The 14461-nt window shown below is 42.8% G+C and overlaps 1 protein-coding gene across 3 annotated transcripts in view; it reads left to right on the top strand.

Annotated features, from left to right (window-relative positions):
• CCDC61 (coiled-coil domain containing 61) overlaps positions 1–14461 on the top strand; it is a 934642-nt gene that overhangs the window by 479394 nt on the left and 440787 nt on the right. For all 3 annotated transcript variants that reach the window (XM_044087587.1, XM_044087502.1, XM_044087417.1), the window contains exon 6: positions 7006–7088. In XM_044087587.1, coding sequence (XP_043943522.1) covers positions 7006–7088 — 83 coding nt within the window. The remainder of the gene's footprint in view (positions 1–7005; positions 7089–14461) is intronic.

Here is a 14461-nt window from a genome sequence, read left to right as displayed (position 1 = left end):
ATATAATTGGCCAGAGTAAACTAGAAGTCTGAATGGACAACTAATATACTATCGACTGATTAAATTCCGGATAACTTATAGTATCAAATGAATTAATTAATAAAGAAAGAATAAGATACAACACCAGCAGCACTTTTCTGACATGAATGTAATAAGTACAGCTATATGTGAATGCCTTCTTGTGAAAGTATAATGTCCTACACTAAATGCCTAATTAAATAGCCCCACTTGTTAAAAATACATGCATACATAAATAAATTATTTATTAATTGATTAATTATTAATTGATATGCACAAGAAACTTAAACATTCAAAACACTGAAAAAAGCAATGCGCAATGTAGTTTTCACATCAACGGTTTCATACATTCCAAATACCGTGTCACACTGTGTTACACAACATGTAAATCATTACGCATACTGAGGTTAAACCATCTTCCAGTACGCAAAGTGTAACTAGCACTTTAAACTGTTTAAAAACCCTTTACTGCTATGATGACATCTGAGTTGACCTAAGATTTAATTAGAGGCAACACGCAAGAGCATGTGGGGAAAAACTAGTGCAGATCATGGCGCCATTTTTTAACTTGTAGTCTACAATGGCGCCATGATGCAATGATTTTATTAAAATTAAATATGCCTTGGCAGATCCAAGGCATCTTGAGGGATTTTAAAATCATTTCGGGGCAATTAATTAATAATTTATTGAAAGATTATTTGGAAGAGCACCTGAGCACATTCCCAAAACCTGAAATTATGATATCGAATTCCACAATACATGTGGCGCATGTTGCTTCAAGTTCTAACATCCGTTCTTGGTTTTAAAGTTTTTCTAAGAAAATCCAAGCCAAACTCCGAGGCCTCGGCTGGGCTGGTTGCCGGTTCTCCGGTTTTCAGTGAGGCGCCTACACAGCCCCTGACAACCGTGGAATTGGAACCCAGACCACTTCAGATTCTCTAGCAGAGAGTTCTAGGCTGACGCAGCCATTTTCGTTAGGCCCTACCGACGACATTGCAGAAGGAGAAGCCGGTGCTGTAGAAACACCTTCTGTTTCAGAAGGTGTCTTCAGACCGACTACTCTCACCATAAAATCTTATGCTAAGCTTAAGACTCCTCTAAAACCAAAAAAGACTGCACTTCAGTCTCCAGTTCAAGGCCCCATGCCTAAGAAACAGATGCTTAAAATGGCTGAAGATTTGATTTCTTTAATCAGGGGTTCCCAATCCCCCCCCCCGACAAAAGGCCTAGTCAGAGGAGGATTATGCCTCCTCTGATCAAGTGTCTATTTCCTCAGGCTCCTCTGAGGTGCAGGATTACTCCTTTCCCCCTTATGAAGATTCTGATGCGGAAGATTCCATTCCCTCAGCTTCTCCCCCTGAAGACTATTCCTATGAGGAAACATTACATACCATGAGGGAACATTTCCACTGGGAAGGTCAGGACTACTCCGACTCAAAGAAAAGGCTCCGAGAGTTTCTTTTACTCCCCCAGCACAGACCACTTGCTATCCCCCCAGTTTTAGACATTGTGGATGATGTTTACTTAGAATCTAGTCTAAATCCAGATTCTCTGCCTCCTGCTCCAGCCAAATCAGATAGATACTATAGAGTGCCTGACTCACAAAAATTCCTTTACAAAAAGCCCTGTTGCTGATCCAGAGACAATCTCCCAGGGTCCCAAAGGAGCTAAGGCTTCTATGGCTAAAAATCCTGTACCCTCTGAAAGGGACTCCAGAGCACTAGATAGGTGGGGGAAGAAGGTTTACACCTCAGCTACTCTAGCTATGAGAGCACTAAATTGTCAATTTCACATGCTTAAATACCAGCAATTCCTAATGTCTCAAGTAAAACAAAAGATGAACACACTCCCTCAACAGTCTGAGTTCAAGGAAATGCAGGATCTGTTGCATGCAGCTGAACAGGTGGGCAAACATACTTTACAATGTGGATTTGATTCCTTGGAAGCTTCCTGTAGAGCAGCTGTTACTGGGTCTGTTATACGTAGACATGCTTGGTTAAAGGAACAAACTCTGCCTGATCATGTTAAAGCAAAGTTACTAGATGCACCTTTACAGCAGGATGCCTTATTTGGGGTTAAAGCAGAAGAGGTTTTAAAGAAAATGGAGGATAAGGCAAAATCTATGCAGACGGTCAAAGATTTCTTACAGGTACAGCCCTCACGCTTCAGCAGAAATTGGCCAACAAAAAATTGGTCCTTTCCAGCTTCTGACAGACCACAGAGGGATAAATACAGGCGCCCAAGGGGCAGAGGACAAGCACAAATCCCTTGCAAACCTCAACAATGGGGCACTGCAACACAGAAGGGAGAAGACAGGTCCCAAACTAATAGAAGGCAAACACAATGACTTAAACCTCAAACTGCCAAGCAAAACTCTCTTGGCAGCTCCCTTGGGAGGAAAATTAGCACTTTTTGCAGACAACTGGCGCATCCTCACAAAGGACAAATGGGTCCTAGACATTATCTCACAAGGATACAGATTCCATTTCCACACCTTGCCAAGGATAAAAGGAATGCCAAACCTGCCACAAAATCAATGGGCAGAGGCACAAAAATAAATTGCAGCTCTCATGGACATTAGAGCCATTCAACTGGTACCTACACAGGAGCAAGGCCAAGGATTTTACTCAAGGTTCTTTCTAGTCCCCAGAAAGGACAATGCTTGGAGACCCATTCTGGACCTTTCAATTCTAAACACCTTCTTGCAAGTACCCAAATTCAAGATGCTAACACTACAGCAGCTTCTTCCCATGTTGGGCAAGAAAGCTTGGCTAGTAACGCTGGACCTCAAGGAGGCATACCTGCATGTCCCTATCAGACAAAATTGCAGAAGATACCTCCGTTTCATTGCAGGTTCAACCCATTACCAATTCTCTGCACTGCCCTTTGGCTTATCTACTGCGCCCAGGGTCTTCACAAAATGCCTGGCACCAGTAATTGCATACTGCAGACAGAGGAATTCAAATATACCCATACCTGGACGACTTCCTCATCCAAGCAGAAAGCAAGGACATTCTCTTACAACATCTGGCTTTTGTAAAACACCTTCTAAGTTGCCTAGGGTACACAGTAAACAAAAAGAAATCAAAACTAGTGCCCTCACAAAATATGACATTCCTGGATGCCAGCTTGAATACAATGGCCCAGATGGCTTATCTGACGCCAGACAAACAACTTCAACTAACTCAATACTTCAAAACAATGGCAACAAAGACCCAACTCCCTGCAAGAAAAATTCTGCAGGCCTTGGGCTTCATGGCATCTTGCATACTACTACTAATACCATTTGCAAAACTGCATAAGAGGAAATTACAATGGTACCTAAAAAGCGTATGGACTCAACACAGCCACAGCTTGGAAACAATGATACCTCTCATTCCTTGCCTTCAACAGGAGTTTCTATGGTGGTCACAGGCATGTCACCTCAACAAGGGTCAGCCTTTCACCTTACCCCTAGCCAGGCAAGCTATGACAACAGATGCATCGGACTACGCCTGGGGGGCACACATGGCAGGATGGTGCGTTCAAGGCATATGGACTGCAGATCAAAGAATCTGCACATCAGTCAAAAAGAAATGCTAGCTATACAGAATGCCCTGACAGCCTTCAAGGACCTCTTACATCCAGGACAGCTTACAATAAGGACAGACAACACCACAGTAATGTGGTACATAAACAAAAAAGGGGGTACACACTCCTACCCTCTATGCAGGCAAGCAATGACCTTGTGGAACACAGCACTGGCTTACCAAGTTCAATTACAAGCTCAATTCCTGCCAGGAAAAAAGAACACATTGGCAGACGACCTAAGCAGAAACATCATGGATCCCCACGAATGGAAACTGGATCCACAAGTATTTGCAATGATAACTCAAAAATGGGGGCACCCAGACATAGACCTGTTTGCCAGCCCCCAAAACTATCAGCTAATAAAATTTTGTACAAGGACATTTCACCATCAAGCTTGGAAACTGGATGCACTCTCATTCAGTTGGAAAATACAGACGATATATGCCGTCCCTCCATTGCCCCTTCTCACAAAGGTGCTGCTGAAAGTCAGGATGGAGAGACCCCGAATGATACTCATTGCCCCAGACTGGCCACGCCAGCACTGGTACCCACTATTAAGGAATATGGCTCAGGGCTCACCATGGATTTTACCACAAACTACTCATCTGCTCACACAGCAAGACAGTCAGATTCTACACATCCAGCTCAAAACCTTAAATTTGGCTGCATGGCAAATCACCTAAGCAACCAGCCAGCTCCTTTTTCACAAGCTGTTATGGATGTTATTCTGGAAGCCAGGAGGCCCAGCACCAGGAAAGCCTACTCAGACAAATGTAAAATCTTTTGCGCCTGGAACCAAGCTAAAGGCCAAAATACCCTTCAGCCTGACATACCTCAGATTCTACAATATTTAACTGAGATGTTACACAAAGGGCTTTATTTTTCATCTATTAAAATCCACACCTCAGCTATTTCAGCTCACTACAACACAGATCCTCCCTTATTTTCACATCCACTTCTAAGGCAGTTTCTCAGAGGGGCCAAAAACATTAGGCCTCCCAGGAGAGCACAAACACCAACTTGGGACCTCAATTTTGTTCTGGAAAAACTTACGCTACCTCCTTTTGAATCAGCTTTCTCAGCTGACTTAATGTTTATATCCTGGAAGACTGCCCTTCTGCTAGCAATTACTTCAGCTAGAAGAGTCTCAGAGCTTCAGGCACTAATGGCAGTAGAGCCTTTCCTCATTTTTCATCAAGACAGAGTTTCTCTACGAACTAACCCCTCCTTTATGCCTAAGGTGGTATCCAGTGTGGCTCTAAATCAAACCATCCATTTACCCACCTTCTTTCCAAATCCACAGAACAAAGGAGAAAGACTCCTGCATTCCTTGGACATTCACAGGCAGCTATGTTACTACTTGGATAAAACTAAGGTTTTCAGAAAATCTGACCAGCTTTTTGTATCCTATACTACAGCATTACAAGGAAAGGCTATCTCAAAACAGACCATTTCCAAATGGATAGGACATTGCATACGTTTTTGCTACACCCACCATGGAAAACCAGTTCCTGCTAGCATAAGTCCCCACTCTACCAGGGCAGCAGGTACATCTACAGCCTTCCTCAGGAGGGTGCCAACCAAGGATATTCTGGAAGCTGCAACTTGGAGTTCAGTACACACCTTCACTAAACACTATCACTTGCCTCTTTACTCTAAGACTAGAGCTGGCTTCGCCACTGCAGTTTTGCAGGGCCTTCTAGCCTCCTCTAACCCTGTTTGACTCCACCTCCCATCCTTAGCTTTGGGATTCTACCCAAGTGTGATGACTGCAGCAGGGTAACACGATGAACATAGTACAGTTTTGTACCTACCATAAATGTATATGTTCGAGTGTATACCCTGCTGCAGTCCAGGTTACCCTCCCTCCATCCCCTCTGACCTAACTAAAGCCTTTCAGTACCTTAAAATCTGATACAACCTTTGTGGTGTATTTGCTTATAGCTGGAGGGATGTTTTGTTTGTGCTAAACTTTTATTATTGGTACTATCTACTGACCACCTTTTGGGGAGGCACCTGACATCTGGGGCAAGAAAAACTGAAGAAAATGGCGTTGGATGCCTGTTATATACCCCTGGTGCACTGACGTCAGGGAAGAAGCGACAGCAACCAACGCTGGACCAAGACTTTGGAATTCGGGCCAACTGTGGGACCACCTGACGGCAGGATAACCTAAGTGTGATGACTGCAGCAGGGTATACACTCGAACATCTACATTTATGGTAGGTACAAAACTGTACTTTCTCATTTGTTTCTAGAGTTATTCAGTTGTTTCTAGAGTAGTTGTTCCAGTCACTAAGGACAGACAAGAGCCTGGAGTGCAGGCAGAATTCCTCATCTTGCCTTGCAGAAATAAGAGTATAATTGTGACTTGCTGAGTTATTTGTATTAAGTAGGGACAGCTAATCTTCAGATAGTCAGGGAACTACAGCTGGTTAGTTAGAGGTTTTCTAAAATCAGCGTGAAATCTGTCCTACAGTGTTTTCATATTTCCTGTGTGTGAAACTCTGTTGTTTATTGGAATCAGGTATTCAGTATTTACATGTTTTAAATCCTTTTATTTATTATTAAATGATTTACTACCTGTCATTGTGGTTAGTTATTTAGTTATTAAAATATTAACTTGAGAGTGTTTATGCTTATTGTGATAACATCAGGGCCACTCTGAAAAGCCTTACTGCTTGGTTACATGCTACCATTTGTATCAGTATCTGTTTAACCCAGTATAGTTGAAGACCCCTTTTGAAGGGTATTGTGGTATCTGACTGGTGGCAGCCGTTACCTTGTAATTTGGGCAAAGGAACACAGCAGACAAATCTGGTTAATCTTTCCTAAGGGTGTGTGCATGTGTGAATATTAGACATTTAAGAGTGTGTGTGTCATATATCTAGAACTGGGACACAGTGCTTTGTAGTGGTTTGTGTGGAGACTCACTTGGGGACCTGGAATGAAGCATGTAGTCCAGTCCCAGGTTTGGAGCCTGTTCCCGGTGTACTCTTAGGGGAAGTTGTGTATTTCTATCCCTGCTTTTAGTGACACTCCCTTAATGAAGACAGTACTGAAGATTGATGCTCCTTAGTTACTGCCTTGGGGTAAAGAGGGCTCATCACATAACCTAAGCAATAATGTTAAGATAACTTCTTCATGCACGTGTAACTTACTTTATGTTGAGAGTTCTGTGCTGTTACCCACTGGTGAAGTTTTACATGTTGTTTGATAACTTGCATCTTCCTCAAAATGAAGCAGTATTGACAAATTCTTATACAACCAAATGTATTTTTCTTGTACAGTGGAGCTGTTAATGGTATTCATTGTAGAACAATTGTAAATGTAGAGACAATGTGAGGAGTAGCTCTAACTTGTGTATATACTAGGAATGAGGAAGTCAGACATATAACAGTATGACTTATGTTCTAGTTAGAAGAAGTTAAAGCATCAGAGAGGAATCTGAAAATCCGAGTCAAGAGTTTGACCAATGAGCTGGTTTTGTACAAAAAGGGGTGAGTAGTTATATCCAAACTGAGCAGTTACCTGCTTCCTAGCATATCCAGTCTTCATTTTAATGTTGAATTTTAGGTACTAATGATTTTTCAAGTATCAAGTTGGATAAAAGCATATTTCTATAGCGGTAGAATGCCTTACTGTTAGAACAGCTGGCTTCTCCTCAGTGTTGTTACTCGTTGCTTAACCTGTTTTTGTCAAATGTCCCCCTGCATGAGGTTCTTTCTTATACTCCTGAGCCTGTGTCATTGGTTATTACATGCTCCATATAAAACTATTATTACCCTGTACTATGATGAGTTCTTCTCACCTCTGAAACCATTAGTCACTTAACTTTATTTGCATTTTTGAAGATGTGCTATTGGTTGTTTGGCCTAATTTTCTTTGCTAAGCTCTAAAATATATCCATTTAATAATTTGAGATGGTTGTTTTATTGCTGTTATTTATTGCCTGTGGGAGAGTGACAGCTCCTAAAACAAATAATTTGCAGTGTGCCTTTTGCCTGCAGGGTTTGCTTATCACTTGTAAATATAAACTCTGCCACATTTAGGAAACAAAATATTGAAGGATCTTCTTTTGCAGAAAAATAACTAACATTAGGAAAAGTCATAGTAATGAAACCTAAGTCAAGACCCCTAAGAACAAATCTAAGAAAGGTTTATTTAAGATGTCTAAAGACACCTAAAATGTAAAGGCTGAAGAGAAAGACGGAGATGAGGAGGAAGACTATTTCATTTAACCTTTTGCTGTACTAGAGAACCACCCTTGAAGGGTTCCCACTACACAAACAGTGGAGGTTGCTGAAAAGGATGAGGAAGAAGATGTGAGAGAAAGACGTACTTTTATGATTTCCATAGAAGTACTCCTGGTTTTAATAGACATACATACAGATAATTCAGGCACAGGCAATAATGCCCATCCTTTCTGCCAATATACCAATACAGTTGTTCCTGTAATAAGTGTTCATGTTGTTTTTAAAATATTTAAACTTAGCACAACCCCCCTGGGTGTTCACTAAGTATATGGCAGTGGTTGCAACTCACCTGAGATTGCTTGGATTCTGAGTGTTTCCTTGGTGCTCTCACCAGGCATCTTCTGACTCACATCAGGGACTACCTGCTCCACTTATGTCTTGATCTGGGCATCACAGTCCAGTACAACAAATCTCATCTCTCCTGACCCAAGTTCTGGAGTTCATAGGTGCTTACCTGGACACCATTTCCCAAGTTGTAAGGCTACCTTAATCCAGACTGTCACATTACACCTGTTGTCCCTCATTTACCACCAGCTTCTCCTTTCAATGGTGGCCTCCATAACTCTTGTAACACAGTTAAGATTTTATATGGGGGTACTGCAGTGGACATAGGTTCATAGATTAGTACTAGGCTAAATGCCCTTGTGGGCCATTTTAAGCTTAGCCAATTACCCCATGTGAGAATCAAACCCTGCACCTCGTGTTTATAAGATAAACACATTAGCAATTATGCCAATGCCCCAACCACCTGACATTGTCAATTCAATGGTTTGAGTCTACACCCCATCAATTTTCCCATTCAAATCACCAGGATTTGCAAGAAGTATGTAAACTGGTGGATTTGTGCACCAGGCCAGCACTTGCCCAAGGCCGTGGTGATCACATAGGCTTCCTAGATGGGGTGGGGGTCACTACTTGGGACAGACAGTTCAAGGAATATTGTCCCCCGTGGAGGCCAGTCTACACATCAGTGTCCTAGAGATGAGAGCAGTCCTGCTAGTGTTCATAGGTAAGTACTAGGCTATCGGCCCAAGGGCCTAAGTAAGCCTAGCCAACAAGGTTCCCTAGCTTACTCCACCCAAGAAAGTTATTTTCCTGTGCCACTGTCAGGCAGAGCCACAGAAGTGATTCCCAGGGTGTATTTCTTATTTCCCATCCACTCACCAATATTTTTCTTGAAGAGTGCTAATGAGGAACTTTGCTTGACATAGATGGGTAGCTTGTTCCAGAGTATGGGAAGGCTCTGGGACAGGAATCTATCCCTCCAGCATGTCCTGTGTATTGTGGTGACAAGGTTTAGGTCCCTAAAGCGTGTAGCTCGGAGGGATTGGGATTTCTTTAGGTGTAGCATGTCCAACAGCTCTGGGTTTGACATAGCTTTATATGTTAGGCAGAGATCATCTTGGAGTAGGCGATATGCTATGGAGTAAAGCTGGAGTTTTTTGAGACAGTCAGTGTAGGGCATCTGTTTGAGGCCAGTAATCCTCTTTGTGAGGTACTTCTGTGGCCTTTCCAGCTGCTGCAGATGTCGTGTGAGGTACATTCCAAAAAGGGCATTGTACTTTATAACAGGTCTAATGAGTGTCGAGTAGAGGAGAACAATGACCTCTTTTTTTCCTGGATGAGAACCCTTTTTTGATGAGGTGTGCCACATAGAAGGACTTCCTGACTACTGTGGCGATGTGATTATCAAAGGAGAGAGACTACTGTCCACCTGGGTCCTAAGGTCTATCACACATTCGGTGTTAAATAGATTGCTGCCTATGTGGTAGTTCATGGGTACAGAGTTTTTACCAAAGGGGATGCCAATGCACTTTTTGGCGTTGAGCTTGAGGCCATGGCTCTGAAACCAGGCATCTGTCTCAGTGAGGCCCTTCTGTAGGATATCCACATCATTTGGGGACTCGACTATGGCTCCTAGTTTGCAGTCATCTGCCAACTTCGTTAGCCAGAGGCCTTCTGTGTTAGCCGCCTGAACCCTGTGGTACTCCACTTGTCACTGGTTTGAAGTCAGATTTGGAGTCTGCAACTTTTATAGTGTGGGTTCTGTCAGTGAGCCAGTTGGCAACCTATCTTGTGATGTAGGGATTTATACCTACTTTAGTGAGTTTAGCTGTAATTCCAGAATGGGGGATGGTGTTAAAAGCCTTGTCGAGGTCAAGATAGGCTGTGTGAAGCACCTTACCCTCATCTATGGCTTTGGTGACTGTCTCAAAGAAGTCGATCAAGTTCAGGAGGCATGATCTGCCTTTCTCAAACCCAAACTGGGTGGGGTCCAAAGTTTGGAGCTTACCAATGTCTTTGTTTTGAGTTCCATGATGATATGTTCCATGGCTTTGCAGACCAGGCTCGTCAGGCTAATAGGACAATAGTTCTTGGGATCAGTGGTGGCTCCCCCTTTGTGGAGTGGGATAACTGTTGCTGTGCACCATTCAGTGGGCACAAAGCGTGATGTGAGGCTATGATTGAACACGGTGCTTAGGTGGGGAGCCAGTTCATTCTGAAGTTCATGTAACACGCAGCCTGGGATGTTGTGTGGTCCCATGGATGCTGTGTTTTAGGCTTTAGGGAGTGCAGCTTTTACCTGCATGGATGTCCTTCAAGGATGCATCTGCAGTCATAACAAATGGGGTTGTCCTGTCGTCAGGCAGCCCTTCGGTCGGCCGGATTCCAAAGTCTGGGTCCGGCTTCGGCTGATGTCGCACTTCACCCGACGTCATCTCTGCTGGTCTCCGGGTATAAAGGCATCAGCCGACGCCATTTTCCTCGGTCTTTCTTGCCGCGTGGCGCCCGAAGCAGAAGCTGTTCGCAAGTGCCGGTCGGTCAGATCCAGAGATTACTACTACCGAATACTACTTCGAAGACATATTTTGGTTCTGTAACTTTCATGCCGTTGTGCTGTAACTCAGAGCAGATCTGGGTGTTGCCATTGAGATTGTTGACATAGCTATAGAATGCTTTGTGGTTGTCCTTAGAATCGGTGGCGATTTTGTTTTCGTAGCTAGCTTTGGAGGATCTTATAAGGGATCTCAGCTTCTTACTGAGGCTGACCAGGGAGCTCCTCCACTCATGGGATTTTACTCTCTTTTGCAACAGTTTCATCAACTGGAAAACCCGCAGCTACCCCTTGTGTCAAGAAGCAATGAGGATGTGGCAGCGGGTGATCTCTTCTGGCATTGCTTTCTGCTAGCAACGCACATTCCGGGGAAGTTCAACCTTCTAGTCAACGGACTGAGCAGATCCGTTCTACTACCTCACGAGTGGCCTCTCAGTCTTTCAGTAGCAAAGTGGAAAAAAGGGTATTTTCCCTACCCATAATCCTCCCCGCTCCACTCAACACCTCAGATCTTCTTTGCCATGGATGATTTTGAATGCATCTTGGAGGACTCCGTTACACTTTGGCTTATCAAGCCTATATATCCTTTTCTTCTCCTCCCCTATATAGTTTAAAGTACTTTCTTTAGGTAAGAAATAGCTGTTCTGCTGTTAGATAAAGTTTTAAGATTTAATAATAGGTAGATTGCTTGCATTACTTAGGTTTGTTACTAGAACATTTCTTCACTCTCTTTATATGTAGTTTACAGTGTTATTTTGTAATATTTTAAATAGTGTTCTTGCTACTGAATTTGCTTTGCATTATTGTTGCTAGTGCATTTGGGTATTTTATCGAACAGGGTCTGATATGTCTGAGACCCAAGGCTCTAAAAAAATGTTGATTGTGGCCATAAGCTGCCACCTCTAGACCCCCACCCAGAAATGTGTTTTTACTGCCTGAGGGCAGAGCATTTAGAAACCTTTTGTCAGGCTTGTGCTTCATTCAGTGCTAGGGTTCTTCAGCAGAGAAAAAAAATGATAGTCATGGGACTTTGTCTGTTGAGCCATATCCTTCCTCTTTCACCTCTCCAGCGGCTAAGGAAGAGAAGGGTAGAGAAACCGATGAAGCTAAGACAAAGAAAGAATTCAAGGATAATGATTTTGATAATAACAAACCAGAGAAATAAAGTAAAAGACTACCAGATCCAACTCCTGCTCCATAATCGGACCCAAAGATTTCTCGTGTATTGGGTCCATCAGTCTCTCAGATCCATTCACCTCATGATCTGCCCTATTTCTCAGCAGAACCAGTGAGTACTAGGCTACACTCACCAGTATTCCAAGACAGGAGACCTTCCAGATCTACATCTTTAGCTCCATCCATCCAGTCCTAGGTTGGACTTGAAAACAAGAAGGATGCTTCATGCTCATCAGATGATTTATAAAAATCACTGCATACCAAGATTATATTTTCCCCGTTCTGAAGGAGGTATGTGCCTCCTTAAAATTGATTATATATGTATATATCTGTAATTGTGGGACTGCATGAATATCTTTTGACCTCACAAAACCCAGACATAGTGAAAGTTTTGAAACATGAGGAGAATAAGTGTTAGATGACTTTCCTGCTTAGTTTAAGAGAAGATGTTATGTTGTCCTATCTCACCTTAATTCTTGCTGGTTGGGTTCGGAACCGAGCATCGGTTCCTTCTCGGCCTAGTACAAAGGCTCGAGTGCTTCCACTGGCTCGAGGCTAACCCCTATCCCATGATGCTTAGGGTAGATTACCCAGATCTCGTTTGCTGCTCAAGCGATCGAGGTGTCTTCTGACTGGCTCGTTGGCTAAGTAGTTTAATTGCTATATATTTATGTCATAATTCTTAACCTTTTCAGAGAAAATCTTTGTCAGCACTATTTCTGTCATGTGCGACTAGTTACGAGTGTGATTTATGTATTTAGTTAGTCAAATTTACCCCCTCTATTTGTCAGGCATACTGTCTCCACAAGCTCATTTTTCTTAGAGAGGTTTCCCTGTCTGTTGCGAATGCTGCGACCCGTTTAACTTAGAAGGCCACTCCCCTGTCCCCATGTGTGTGTGTTTTCCCTTTGATATAGGAGAATCCGTTTTAGTTAGAGGATTCTTCCTCATAATATTCTGGTCCTTTAATTGCTTTTTTCTACACGTTCTTTAGTGTTTGATATATAATCATATATATATAGATATATATATATATATATATATATACATGTGTGTATATATATATATATCTATATACATGTGTGTGAGTGTGTATGTATGTATGTATGGGTCTACTACTAATTACCGACACGACGATTCCCCGACGGAAAATTCACCGACGCCAGATGACCGACACCACAAAAACCCGACAACGCAAAACACCGAACACCATTACACCGACACACGGAACGTAAACAACACGCGACACTACATAGCATACACACTAGCCCTGACCCAAACCCTAACCCTAAGGTCCGACACTATCGCACACTTCACCTACCTGCACCCTAACCCTAACTCACTTACCCACCCCTAACCCCAAGCTCCGACACTACGCACACTCTCCCTACCTGCACCCTAACCCTAACTCACTTACCCACCCCTAACCCCAAGCTCCGACACTACCGCACACTCTCCCTACCTGCACCCTAACCCTAACTCACTTACTCACCCCTAACCCCAAGCTCCGACACTACCGCACACTCACCTATCACACACCCTAACCCTACATCCCTCACTATTGCACACTTACCTGTCCGCTCCCTACTCCTAAATCCCTCACTATCGCATACTTACCAGGTCGCGCTTACACATTCCCCTTGTCGGTCTTCCGGCTGTCGGGATTCCAGCATGTCGGTCAACTGCGTTGTCGGTCGTTTGGTGTCGGTAATTTCTTTGTCGGCGAATCGGCGTTTCGGTAATTAGTAGGGGACCCATATATATATATATATATATATATATATATATATATATATATATATATATATAGATATATATAGATATATATATATATATATATATATTTACTTGTGTGGTGTGTTTTTGTAGTTTAATAGGCTACCTTTTATTGGGTTAAAGCTGTTTTTTGCAGTGCTCCAATATATACTGTTTTTCGCGTTACCCTGCTAGGCTTGTAGTTTTGATAGCCATTTTTTGGAAAGTTAAATTTACAGTTAATTATTGTTGCTATGGTTGTGCCTTTTTTCTTCAGTCATGTCTAAAGAGCAAAAAGAGCATAAAGAACCTAGGTATTTGGGGTTCATAAAATATGATCAGTGTAATCGAAAGATGTCAATTACTGATGGGCACACTAGCTGTGTTTATTGTCTTGGTGCCCTCCATTTACAAGACCCGTGTACCATTTGTCATGGATTTAGTAGCAGGGTTCTGCTAGAGCGTAAAAACAAGCTTATTGTCAGGGGCTTATTAAAGGTTCCCTTCTCAGAAGCTTTAGTGGGATCCTAGAGCTCCAAACCATTATCTCCTTCTTCTTCTCCCAAATCTGAAAAAGTGAGTAAAAGATCTGCTGTCTCTGCTCCGGCCTCACAACCACCTAAAAAAATGGTTGCTTTGGAACCAAGGGCTCTTGGCTCCGACAAATCTAAATTTACCTCTTCAGCTCCATCTGTGACCTCAGAGCCGGCAGAGTTGTTGACTAAGGGACTGTCTCCGATCTTGGAGCCAGTTGCTCCCACTTTGAGATCACCCATTTTGGAAAGGGCAAGAGCGTTTTCATTATCCTACCCTTCCTCCAGGAGTTTATCTTATGATGACGTAGAGCATT

Source organism: Protopterus annectens, chromosome 1.part0 (genome assembly GCF_019279795.1).
Source record: "Protopterus annectens isolate FY-2018-M chromosome 1.part0, PAN1.0, whole genome shotgun sequence".
Lineage (NCBI taxonomy): Eukaryota > Metazoa > Chordata > Ceratodontiformes > Protopteridae > Protopterus > Protopterus annectens.
The sequence above is the reverse complement of the archived record's forward strand: the minus strand, read 5'-3'. Positions and strand labels throughout refer to the sequence as shown.